Source organism: Capra hircus, chromosome 5 (assembly GCF_001704415.2).
Source record: "Capra hircus breed San Clemente chromosome 5, ASM170441v1, whole genome shotgun sequence".
Lineage (NCBI taxonomy): Eukaryota > Metazoa > Chordata > Mammalia > Artiodactyla > Bovidae > Capra > Capra hircus.
In genome coordinates, this window is record NC_030812.1 from 90,108,599 (window position 1) to 90,122,460 (window position 13,862).

General features: G+C 38.9%; 1 protein-coding gene across 1 annotated transcript in view; it reads right to left on the reverse strand.

The window, feature by feature from the left end:
* The window catches only part of PIK3C2G (phosphatidylinositol-4-phosphate 3-kinase catalytic subunit type 2 gamma), a 470,847-nt gene that overhangs the window by 195,801 nt on the left and 261,184 nt on the right, over positions 1-13,862 (reverse strand). Inside the window, exons 19-20 of the mRNA XM_018048420.1 lie at positions 5,304-5,484; positions 831-938 (exon numbers count right to left, since the gene is read on the reverse strand). Of these exons, the coding sequence (XP_017903909.1) occupies positions 831-938; positions 5,304-5,484 (289 nt within the window). The remainder of the gene's footprint in view (positions 1-830; positions 939-5,303; positions 5,485-13,862) is intronic.

Consider the following 13,862-nt stretch of genomic DNA (forward strand, 5'->3'; position numbering starts at 1 on the left):
CTCAGGGATCAAACCTGAGTCTCTTGCGTATCCTGCTTGGCAGGCAGATTCTTCACCACTGTGCTACCTGGGAAGCCCTCTTTTATTCATACTAATGGTCTAATTTTCCCCTTAATTATTAAATTTGTTTCCTTGACTGTATTAAGACTTCAGTTATATAACATTTACTGTGTATGTATGAAAGTTTAATCTCTTCACTTCTAAATGTCACATCAATCATTTTTATTAGAGTCTTCTAGTCTTGGGTTTTGGAGAAAGAAAATAATAAAACTCATGGAGAAAGAATGATTCCAAGTCAGACAAGTGTGACTGATAGAGACTTGGCAGAGAAGGGGTTTGTGAGTTCAGTGATGCTGAGAAGGGCTTTCTGGGCATGAGTAAAATCACAAAATACATCACATAGCACCATGACTCATGAACATCAATGAATTTTAAATTGAATCAAAACTGAGATGTTATAGCTAATGATATACTCGCATCCTAGGCAAGGGTGCACACATAATCTAAATAAGCATGAAATTAAACCAGCCTGCATGGGGTCACCAAACCAGTTTTGATTAAGTCAAGAAATCAATTTAAGTAAGGAGTATCGTTATTTTTTTCAATGAACTGAAAGTCTGCTTCTATTAATAAACCAATGAAATAGCTGATGCAGTTAATGTGATCCCAACTGGACACAGTGCATCAAATAGATCATGCAGTTTGGATGAGATTCAATTAATTTTTCTTAAATAATTATAATAAAAATTCACAAATTGTTTTTGGCATTTCAAAACCTAAACAACACAAAATAAAAATATTCAACTTATCTACTGAATACATCGACTTACATCACCATCAATCCCCTGTATGCATAAGGCAGGGTTCAGAGGGAGGTGACAGGTCTTTGTACACCAAAAGAATTCTTCTAGTCTGCCAAGCTCCTTCTTCAGGACCTCCTGTGAAAAATCATTAGAAAAAGCATTTTTGAAACTGTAAAGAACTTGACTTTCCCTTGAAGTTATATGTTTCTTCTATTGATTATATAAGCTCATTAATTTAGGGGTTACACACTTGGATGCTTTGGGTCAGTGGGTGATGTAGCGGCATATGAGGAGGCAACAGGCTAAAACAAGAGGGAGTCCTAGGAAAAATGAGGGAGTAAAGATCGAATGCCCTTTCTGAAGCACTTTAAATTAAAAACAAAAGCAAAACAAAGTACTGTTCTGTTCGAACAAAACATGATGCATGGGGCTTGACCTGTGACCCAGCAACTTGCAACCCCTGCTTTAAGGAATTATTAACATGATCCATTTATGTAATTCCCTGAAATCTTAGTTTATAACTCTTCAGATTTACACTTGATACTAATAGTACATTTTAGAAAAAAAATTTACATAGAGTAGGAGCAATGATGACAAAAAGACAATTACGGACAATTGATAAATGTCAGAAACGGTAACATATATGAACAAATAGTTTACTAAATGCCAGTGAGTGTATTTCTGATACTTGACTTACTCTCTTCCACAGTCCTCTGCACACGTGGAAGGTCAGAGACCAAACAACACTTTTAGCATTGTGTATCCCCTGAGAGGTAGAGAACAAACTTACAGATATCAAGGGGGAACTGAGTGGATGGGATGAATTGGGAAGTTGGGAATGACATATATACACTATTATGTATAAAACAGAAAACCAATAAGAACCTACTGTACAGCACAGCGAACTCTGCTCAGTGCTCTGTGGTGACCTATATGGGAAGGAACTCTGAAAAAGGGGGGACACATGTATACATGTAATTGATCCACTTTGCTGTACAGAAAAAACTAACATAACATTGTAAGGCAACTACACTCCAGTAAAAAAAAAAAAAAAAAGAATTGTGTATTCCCTGTCAAAAAGAGGGAAGAGCAATGATTAAAAAAAACAAACAAACAAAAAAAACTTTTGGCCTACTTTGAAAACTCTTTTAACTACATTTCTACAAATGAGGATATCAGATTAATGATGCTTGACTAACTCTCAAGAGTTTCGCAGCTCTGGCTCCTGGCTCATGGTCAAATAACAGAATTGACTTCTCCCAGAATCCAGAAAAACAAGGAGGAGAAATGGGGCAAAGTTCTACAATGGGATTCTTTTTGTCTGCCCTCTTTGTCTTTTCTATACTTGGATTTGCCTGAAGAGCATCACAGAGGGGAACCTCTGCTCTCTTTAACTAAAATCTCTTCACTGGATATCAGTTCAGTTCAGATCAGTCACTCAGTCGTGTCTGACTCTTTGTGACCCCATGAATTACAGCACTCCAGGCCTCCCTGCCCATCACCAACTCCTGGAGTCTACTCAAACTCATGTCCATCAAGTCGGTGATGCCATCCAGCCATCTCATCCTCTGTCATCCCCTTCTCCTCCTGCCCCCAATCCCTCCCAGCATCAGGGTCCTTTCCAATTAGTCAACTCTTTGCATGAGGTGGCCAAAGTATTGTAGTTTCAGCTTTAGCATCAGTCCTTCCAATGAACACCCAGGGCTGATCTCCTTTAGGATGGACTGGTTGGACCTCTTTGCAGTCCAAGGGACTCTCAAGAGTCTTCCTCAACACCACAGTTCAAAAGCATCAATTCTTCGGCTCTCAGCTTTCTTCACTGTCCAACTCTCACATCCATACATGATCACTGGAAAAACCATAGCCTTGACTAGACGGACCTTTGTTGGCAAAGTAATGTCTCTGCTTTTCAATATGCTATCTAGGTTGGTCATAACTTTCCTTCCGAGGAGTAAGCATCTTTTAATTTCATGGCTACAATCACCATCTGCAGTTATTTTGAAGTGAAGTGAAGTGAAGTCGCTCAGTCGTGTCCGACTCTTTGCGACCCCGAGGACTGTAGCCTACCAGGCTTCTCTGTCCATGGGATTCTCCAGGCAAGAATACTGGAGTGGGTTACCATTTTCTTCTCCAGGGGATCTTCCTGACCCAGGGATTGAACCCGGATCTCCCACATTGGAGGCAGACGCTTTAACCTCTGAGCCACCAGAGAAGCAGTGATTTTGGAGCCCCCCAAAATAAAGTCTGACACTGTTTCTACTGTTTCCCCACCTATTTGCCAAGAAGTAATGGAACCGTATGCCATGATCTTTGTTTTCTGAATGTTGGGCTTTAAGCCAACTTTTTCACTCTCCTCTTTCACTTTCATCAAGAAGGTTTTTAGTTCCTCTTCACTTTCTGCCATAAGGGTGGTGTCATCTGCATATCTGAGGTTACGGATATTTCTCCCAGCAATCTTGATTCCAGCTTGTGCTTCTTCCTGCCCAGTGTTTCTCATGATGTACTCTGTGTGTAAGTTAAATAAGCAAGGTGATGATATACAGCCTTGATGTACTCCTTTTCCTATTTGGAACCAGTCTGTTGTTCCATGTCCAGTTCTAACTGTTGCTTCCTGGCCTGCATATAGATTTCTCAAGAGGCAGTTTAGGTGATCTGGTATTCCCATCTCTTTCAGAATTTTCCACAGTTTATTGTGATCCACACAGTCAAAGGCTTTGGCATAGTCAATAAAACAGAAATAGATGTTTTCCTGGAACTCTCTTGCTCTTTTGATGATCCAGCGGATGTTGGCACTTTGATCTCTGGTTCCTCTGCCTTTTCTAAAATCAGCTTTAACATCTGGAAGTTCATGGTTCATGTATTGCTGAAGCCTGGCTTGGAGAATTTTGAGCATTACTTTTCTAGCATGTGAGATGAGTGCAATTGTGCAGTAGTTTGAGCATTCTTTGGCATTGCCTTTCTTTGGGAGTGGAATGAAAACTGACCTTTCCCAGTCTTGTTAATTGGGCTTTAAAAAAAGAAAAAAACAGAAAAAAACAAAGCTTACAGTAACTTGTGAGAAATTATAAATTCTTCTCCCACCTCCTTCTTTTTTCTCCTCCTGTTTTCATGTGAAGAGGTGTTCTCACAAGAGCAGCCAGTCAAGGTGAGAGAAATGCATTTATGTGAGAGGATGATGTCAGTATCACTTCGGAACTTGATGCAATTGGTCAAAAAAGACACTGTACTGACTAGTATACATCTTCAATACACAAGGGACTTTAAAATATAAGAAATAAAGACCAAACTTATACACTAAGTTTGTAAATTTTAAGCAAAATTATTTTACTTGTGCTCAACTTTTTGTTTACCATTAGACAATAACTAATGAGTTTGCAATAACATGGAGAAGTCATAAAAATATTTTTTGCATTGCTTATCATGTTATGTGCCTTAAGGCTCTTCTCTGCATCCAGAGATTATATGCCTCCCATTTAAAAACAAGTCCATGCTTCTGCTTTTTATTTTCCATGTTTTCCTATGTAGGTGAAGTAGCACAGCTTTTGGCATTACTACCAAATGAAGTGATTTCCAGTAAGAAAAATCTTGTGCTGGGAAAGAGTTCTGGGACACTTTGCCTCCTACTATTTTCATATCATTTTAACAGTGGGTGGAGAGAGACCATGAGCTCCCTTGAGGACAAGATTCATGGTTTTGTCCTCTTTCTTATCCTTAACTCCTAGACCATAGTAAGTCCTTGTTATTGAATGATATTCTTAATCCAATGAATGGAAGTTCACTATCTCTCTACATCTAGAATATGAGCTTAAGAGACTCTACTCAATGGTCTGTAACAGTGAAGGGAACATCACTAATGAAGGGAACTAGTAACACAGACAGTTACAAAGAGCAAGTGTTCTTCCACTAGATCAAGAAAAAGAACAGCCAGGCCCTTTATTATAATCAGTGATGGAAGAGGTACAATATTTTGACTACCATCCATGGATGTTAGCATGAAAGTCTTACTATCCACACCACTATTGATTTGTTTCATGTATTTCATTTGTTGTGGCAAAAAAAAAAAAAAAAAAAAAAGCCTTTAAAAATGTAACTTTGGTTAGTGCAGAGTTGGACAAATTTAAACCAAAATTTTGTCCCTTGGACAAGGGTGTTTAAAAAGTCCCATTTGTGTACTCTTCTGTAAGTCTGAATTGTGCTTCCATTCTGAGGAAATTACTTCATCTGGTCATTTTAGTCAAATTGCCTTGAAATTGGTCTCTTGTCAGGTACTGTTTGTGCAACATGGCTATTTAAATTAAAAAACTGTGTCCTGGTGATAGAAATTAACATTAGGATAGTAAATTGACAAGAAAAACTTAATCAAAAGAATTAATTGAAGTGTCTTATGACTAAGTGGCGGTCAAGGAATGTACTTTCAGTGTTATAAAATTCAAACTTAATTGAACCATAATGAAAAAGAAAACAAAACTTCATTAAATGAAGATTGATGTCCCAACAAACCTGTCTTTGAGGGTCACTAGCAGTCTTGACTTTTCCCCCAATGTCTCCCAGAATCTTGATAAGTTTCTGCTCCTTGGAAAACTCATCCCTCAAGGCTTTTCCTGCACAGAATTGGAGTGCAGCCAATAGCTTCTGATACCAGCTTTTAAAATAAGCTTCATTCTGTGCATCCTTTAGCAGCCTGAAGGAAAAGGAGAAAAAGAATTCTTATATCTAAAGCTGATTTTTTTAAACACCTCCAGCAGGAACAATAAGTGCCTTTCAGACTAATCTGTGTGATGGCTTTGGGCAGTTTAACATCCTACCTAGAATGGGGAAAATGTTTATTTGTTGCCAGTCATCAAGATTCATCTGATAGTTAATGAGAATCTGAGAGTGAAAAATCAATAAGAGACCCACTATTCCTCATTTCAGTTCACGATGCACTCTTTCTTCTTTCAGGCTTCTTAAGTTCTATGACAAATAACTTACCCTAAGAGCCTATTTTTGACTTATTATAATACAGACAAAGTTTTTTAAATTGTATTTAATAGTCAGTATACTTAATGGCGACTCAACCATCAATCCCAAGTTTTTCTGTTTTTCTTCAATAGATAATGTCCCCACACTGTCATATATCTGTGTATTGCTCTTTGTTCCATTACTTCCCCTTGATTACCTGGAGGAAGATACCAGAAAGGCAAGAACACGGTGCTTTTTTGTTGTTTCATTTTGCTTTCAAGTATTTCTGATTCAAATCTCGGCCCTACAACTTCCAAGTAACTTAGGCTATTTACTCAAGCTGGTTGAGGTTAAAAAAAAAAAAAAAAGTAATATCTCTTAACCTATAGAATTATACAGACTATAGAAAAAGTTAATGTGATTCTAATTCAAAAGGGCTTAGCTCAAAGTATGCACTAGTCAATAAAAAAACATTAGTTCAGCTGTATCTTGCAGTCTCCCAAGCCAACTTCTCTCACTGGCAGTCTGCTTGTGCCATGAACAGGGGAGGTACAACGAAACATGGGAAGGACACTTCGCTAGATAATGGAACAGTGACAATTACTGGATTACTCTCTCTGCCACGTGACAATTTCTATTTCCTTGAAACTAATTCCAATATGCTTCAACTTTACTTTTCATTATGCCCTAAAACACTGAAGCAAAAAAGACTGATTCCTTTAAATCTCTTTGATTGATTCTTTAATTCTTAACTTGTCTCTAGTCTTCTTCTCTCCTCGAAAAAAAAATATATCATCCAAGGAACTAGAAGAAAGTTATGAGAGTGGAATGCTGAAAAAAAGGATTAAATTCCTAGGAGCCAAAATATTAATAAATATAGATGAGTTTCATTTTGCATTCCAAATTTTGCATCTCTGCCCACTATGTATTGTGCTACAGAGATTCTTTTTTTTTCTTTTACAGAGATTCTAAGAAACACATTATTTTCATTTGTTGTATGTTCTCTGTTCCTACCCAGCTGCGGATATGACTGGTGATAGAAACAAGGTCCAATGCTGAAAAGAGCAATACTGCATAGGAACCTGGAATGTCAGGTCCATGAATCAAGGCAAATTGGAAGTGGTGGTCAAACAAGAGATGGCAAGAGTGAACCTCGACATTCTAGGAATCAGCGAACTAAAATGGACTGGAATGGGTGAGTTTAATTCAGATAACTAATCTATCTACTGCTGTGGGCAGTAGATTTCTTCTTCCCACAGAAGAAATGGAGTAGCCATCATGGTCAACAACAGTCCAAAATGCAGTACTTGGATGCAATCTCAAAAACGACAGAATGATCTCTGTTCATCTCTAAGGCAAACCATTCAATATCACCATAATCCAAGTCTATGCCCCAACCAGTAACACTGAAGAAGCTGAAGTTGAACGGTTCTATGAAGACCTACAAGACCTTTTAGAACTAACACCCCCAAAAAACATCCTTTTCATTATAGGGGACTGAAATGCAAAAGTAGGAAGTCAAGAAACACCTGGAGTAACACGCAAATTTTGCCTTGGAATGCAGAATGAAGCAGGGCAAAGACTAATAGAGTTTTGCCAAGAAAATGCACTGGTCATAGCAAACACCCTCTTCCAACAACACAAGAGAAGACTCTACACATGGACATCACCAGATGGTCAACACCGAAATCAGATTGATTGTATTCTTTTCAGCCAAAGATGGAGAAGCTTTATACAGTCAACAAAAACAAACCCAGGAGCTGACTGTGGCTCAGATCGTGACCTCCTTATTGCCAAATTCAGACTGAAATTGAAGAAAGTAGGGAAAACCAGTAGACCATTCAGGTATGACCTAAATCAAATCCTTTATGATTATACAGTGGGAGTGACAAACAGATTTAAGGGCCTAGATCTGATAATAGAGTGCCTGATGACCTATGGAATGAGGTTCGTGACACTGTACAGGAGACAGGGATCCAGATCATCCCCATGGAAAAGAAATGCAAAAAATCAAAATGGCTGTCTAGGGAGCCTTACAAATAGCTGTGAAAAGAAGAGAGGTGAAAAACAAAGGAGAAAAGGAAAGATATGAGCATCTGAATGCAGAGTTCCAAAGAATAGCAAGAAGTGATAAGAAAGCCTTCTTCAGTGATCAATGCAAAGAAATAGAGGAAAAGAACAGAATGGGAAACACTAGAGATCTCTTCAAGAAAATTAGAGATACCAGGGGAACATTTCATGCAAATATGGGCTCGATAAAGGACAGAAATGGTCTGGACCTAACAGAAGCAGAAGATATTAAGAAGAAGTGGAAAGAATACACAGAAGAACTGTACAACAAAGATCTTCATGACCCAGATAATCAAGATGGTGTGATCACTCATCTAGAGCCAGACATCCTGGAATGTGAAGTCAAGTGGGCCTTAGAAAGCATCAATATAAACAAAGTTAGTGGAGGTGATGGAATTCCAGTTGAGCTATTTCAAATCTTGAAAGATGATGCTGTGAAAGTACTGTACTCAATATACCAGCAAATTTGGAAAACTCAGCAGTGGCCACAGGACTGGAAAAGATCAGTTTTTATTCCAATCCCAAAGAAAGGCAATGCCAAGGAATGCTCAAACTATCACACAATTGCAGTCATCTCACATGCTAGTAAAGTAATGCTCAAAATTCTCCAAGCCAGACTTCAGCAGTATGTGAACTGTGAACTTCCTAATGTTCAAGGTGGTTTTAGAAAAGGCAGAGGAACCAGAGATCAAATTGCCAACATCTGCTGGATCATGGAAAAAGTAAGAGAGTTCCAGAAAAACGTCTATTTCTGCTTTATTGACTATGCCAAAGCCTTTGACTGTGTGGGTCACAATAAACTGTGGAAAATTATTCAAGAGACGGGAATGCCAGACCACCTGACCTGCCTCTTGAGAAATCTGTATGCAGGTCAGGAAGCAACAGTTAGAACTGGACATGGAACAACAGACTGGTTCCAAATAGGAAAAGGAGTACGTCAAGGCTGTATATTGTCACCCTACTTATTTAACTTCTATGCAGAGTACATCATGAGAAACGCTTGACTGGAAGAAACACAAATTGGAATCAAGATTTCCAGGAGAATTATCAATAACCTCGGATATGCAGATGATACCACCCTTATGGCAGAAAGTGAGAGGAAATAAAAAGCCTCTTGATAAAAGCCAAAGTGGAGAGTGAAAAAGTTGGCTTAAAGCTCAACATTCAGAAAACGAAGATCATGGCATCTGGTCCCACCACTTCATGGGAAATAGATGCAGAAACAGTGGAAACAGTGTCAGACTTTATTTTTTGGGGGGCTCCAAGGTCACTGCAGATGGTGACTGCAGCCATGAAATTAAAAGACGCTTACTCCTTGGAAGGAAAGTTATGACCAACCTAGACAGCATATTCAAAAGCAGAGACATTACTTTGCTGACTAAGGTCCGTCTAGTCAAGGCTATGGTTTTTCCTGTGGTCATGTATGGATGTGAGAGTTGGACTGTGAAGAAGGCTGAGTGCCGAAGAATTGATGCGTTTGAACTGTGGTGTTGGAGAAGACTCTTGAGAGTCCCTTGGACTGCAAGGAGATCCAACCAATCCATTCTGAAGGGGATCAGCCCTAGGATTTCTTTGGAAGGAATGATGCTAAAGCTGAAACTCAGTACTTTGGCCACCTCATGTGAAGAGTTGATTTATTGAAAAAGACTCTGATGCTGGGAGCGATTGGGGGCAGGAGGAGAAGGGGACGACAGAGGATGAGATGGCTGGATGGCGTCACAGACTCGATGGACATGAATCTGAGTGAACTCTGGGAGTTGGTGATGGACAGGGAGGCCTGGCGTGCTGCAATTCATGGGGTCGCAAAGAGTCGGACATGACTGAGGGGCTGAACTCTGAATGAACTCTCTGTTCCTACACATTTAAGTTAAAAAAATTAAGTGAATGAATCTACTTTTTTTCTTTTTTTTAGGAAAGGCCTTGCTCCCTTTTCATCTTTATGAAGCCAACTTAATCTTCTCGCACCTCTTTTACTTTTGCCAAGGAAACATAAACCAAGTGGAATAATACTTCTTATTTCTGAAAAGCATAAAAACAACCTCAATGGGCTAAAGATATATTGATGAAAATATAATCTATTGATACTTATATTTTCAATGTAAGGAGAGTAACAGACAATGAAAAAGTTTCCTATCTACTCCTTCAATGAGATTGAGATTTCAGACATAATAAATGAATCATGTCATTATTTGAAGGCTCTAGGAGAAAGAGAGTTGTATGAATGTGAACTGGAAAGCCTCAAATGAAAGCATTCACGTTTAAAACTTCAAGATATTTTCCACAGAGTGTAAACCTCAGAGGGGCTTTCCCAGTGGCTCAGTGGTAAAGAATCTATCTTCAATTCAGGAGACACGGGAGACACAGGTTCTATCCCTGTATGGGGAAGATTCCCTGCAGGAGGACATGGCACCCCAGTATTCTTGCCTGAAGAATCCCATGGACAGAGGAGCCTGGTGGGCTATAGTCCATGAGGTTGCAAAGAACTGGAAATGACTGAAGCGACTGAGCATGTACCCATGTATACCTCAGAGATTTTCACAGTAATTTGAGGACTTCAGTAATATACAGTTAAATAGGCTACTTAGTTTTCAATAAGGTAAGGAAGTGATGGGTAGAATATTTCTATATCCCATATCAATGCTTGCCAACACTCTCATACATTTTAAATACTGAGTTACTTGTTTTTAAAGATATTATTATTTAAAACTTTTAGAACACAAATATAACTCTATTACTGCCTATTACATACATGATGAAAGGTTATTTTGCACAGATGAAGTTAACTTTTTACTAAATAACTAGAGAAGATATATTTTAGGAATGGGAGTATGGTCATAGGAATTGTCAAAATTGTATTGCTTGTATCCCAAATACTCTTAACCAACTCGATGGACACGAGTTTGAGTAAGCTCTGGCAGTTGGTGATGGAAGCCCGGCATGCTGCAGTCCCCAGGGTTGCAAAGAGCCGGACACGACTGAGTGACTGAACTGAACTGAATTCTATTAGAAGTCTATTTGCTTCTCTCATAAATGCTGGTTCAAAGAGGCGAAAAAAAATCAGTCTAACTCATTGTTCAAAATAAAACAGAGCAGGGACTTCTCTGGCAGCCCAGTGGTTAAGACTCTGCTTTCCACTGCAGGGTGTGTGGGTTCAATTACTAGTTGGGGAACTAAGATCCCACTTGCCTCATGGCGAAAAACTAAAAAAACATAAAGCAGAAGCAATGTTGTAACAAATTCAATAAAGACTTAAAAAATGGTTTACCATAAAAAAAATCCTTAAAAATAAATAAAAAAATAAAACAGAGCAGGGAAGATTTGTAGAGAGATTATGTGACTGTGCTTTAAAATTTCTTAAGTGAAGAAAACTCAGTTATTTCATTGTGATTATTTTCCTTATAGAACATGTCTCATTCAAACTTTCATTTCTCCCATGATGACGTGATCTCCTGGTTTTTACTCAACTTGTAAGTTTTTTTTTACACAGTGCAAAATTGAAATGATAGTGTGTTGTATAATGATCCTGAGAGGTCAATTAGTCTATCCCTGTGTTGTCAGGGACAATCATTTTAACTGAGGAGAGAAATTAACATGTACTTTAATTTTAATCTATTCAGAGAAAGCTGGACTATTCAATTTTGAGTGGAGGGTTACATAACTCTGTGTCAATGACCTTCACCAGCAGGAAGTGGCAAACCCATCATGTGGTATTTTTTACCTGCTGCTTCTGTTTGTAAGACTGGAAAACAACTGGTCACTTTCCCCTGAGAATTATAGAAACTCTTGTCACTGGGAAAAGCAGACTTGCTTATGCCAAATTAAAAAAATAATAATTTTTTAAAGTTCAGGTCAAGGGATTGAGAAATAGGAAATAATACTTGGTGCTGAAAGACTGGGATTTTAAGATGCAGGCAGTGTGACCACAAACAAACTATGAGGTAAACCTCAAAATGTCAGAGACCTGTTTATCCCAGTGCCGGTGAGATACAGGAGTAGTTCAACTTGATATTATTTTTTACATGTGTCTAATGGACTGTAAGTAATGACAACATTAAAATGAGAATACATGCATAAAATCCAGCTGATTAAAGGTTTTGGTAGTGTTGAGAATGAGAGGCAAAAAACAAGAAGAGAAGCAAATATACCCCTGGTGACAGAGCGTACTTGTTCTGGGATGTCTTAAAGGCATTTGCCTAAGTTAAGGGGATAGTGGTGAACTCATATACACAGACCCCAGCAGCATGAAATGGAGATTTTCCTTGGAAATTAGAGCTTCTCTCCATTTCTTCATGCACATCATGCTTCTGATCACACGGTAAGTGACTTGCTGGAGGTCCAGGAAAAGGACAGTTAGTTCTCATTTCATCAGTCTACCAGCAGGACAGAACAGGCTAACCACACCAACCCAGCTCTCCTTGCCTCATGACTCCCTTCAGCGTAGGTCTTAATTTTAGTTCTCAAGAGCATGATCTCCTAATCAGATGGTAAAGAATCTGCCTGCAATGCAGGAGACTCAGGTTTGATCCCTGGGTCAGGAAGATCTCCTGGAAAAGGGCATGGCAGCCCACTCCAGTATTCTTGCCTGGAGAATTCCGTGGACAGAGGAGCCTGGTAGGCTACAGTCCATGGGGTCACAAGGAGTCAGACATGAATGAATGTATGAAATACACACCCACATGTATATTTCCTGTGAGGGAAGAGAGGAAACAACATTCGGAAGAAAATTGAGCTACACAATGAAGATGAGTGATTTCAGGTCACTCCAGGCCCTCCCCGTCCCATTGCCTCTATTGGTTTTTACTTTAGGTGGGGTCAGGGGTGTGCTCCTAGACCAGGTCTTAGTGACCACGGTTGAAGTTTAGAATGTGACTTCCTCAAGTGTATTTATAACCCTGGGACATATAAAGGCTGAAATCCAATATTTGATATGGAATTATTAACTAAAAGTTTTCAACAGTTTGTTAAAAAGTAAAAATAGCATACCTCTTTAGTCTTTATAACTTTGTTTTACTTCTCATTGGTTGAGAGATTTATTTAATATTTCCCTAAACTGAGGTAGCTGATACATTTTATTGTCTTGCAAACATAACCATTTCCTATGACTAGCTCATTTCTAGAATGTTGATTCGCTCTTTCAGAAATGTAGCACTGAACTTCTTTTGAATTTTGCACATAGGGAGCATTACATGGTCCAAGTCTGCTGAAATATAATTTCTAATCAATAGCTGTTTCGCAACATACATCTGTCTATAAGCCACTTTGAAACAAGAATATGAAGCTATTAAAAAGGAATAAATTCAGAAGATAACGAAATCCATACTCTGGAGATTATATACATTTTTAGAACACTGAAATATATGAGAAGAGCCCCTAAGGTATGAACTGACTTCATTTTATTCCCATTTTGCAATTTATGTACCAAATATTTATTACCACCTCCAAAGCAGTGTGTTCAGAATGCCATGTGTTCATACTTGTAATCTTTCCACTGTGTTCACACTGTGTGGTAGACTTGATTAGTTTCCCCAACGCCGTGCCTTCTTCTCTGAAGCTGACACAACTACACTCTTTGCTCTGTGACTTCCAGTGTCTTCCCAGAGGCGACATCTACTTTTCCACCCCAGGTCAGGATTGGCCTTGTGACTTGCTTAAGCCAGTAGGCTATGTCTGGATAAAATGTATGCCCATGTCCATGTGGACGCTTTAAATGTGCTATCATGGATTGGTTCGCCATCTTGTACTTCTGCTTTCTGCCATGAGAACAGCATGTCCCTGCTGGAGGTTGAGGGTGAGGGATGGGGGTGTTCCTTCAGTGCTGGAATGAGAAGACAATGCTGCGCGGAGCTGAGCACTGCTGTGTGAAGTCCAGGGCAGCTCAGCAAAGCGATAGCAAGTCTGCAGCCTGTGTGGTACATAAGTGAGATATAAATCTATTGCTAAAAGCCACTGAAACTCTGGGGCTATTTGTTGATATGGTGAAAACTAATGAATATGCCAAGTTGTATACTCTTTCTTTTTCCCTTTTCTTTGCTTTTGTTTTCATTTGTT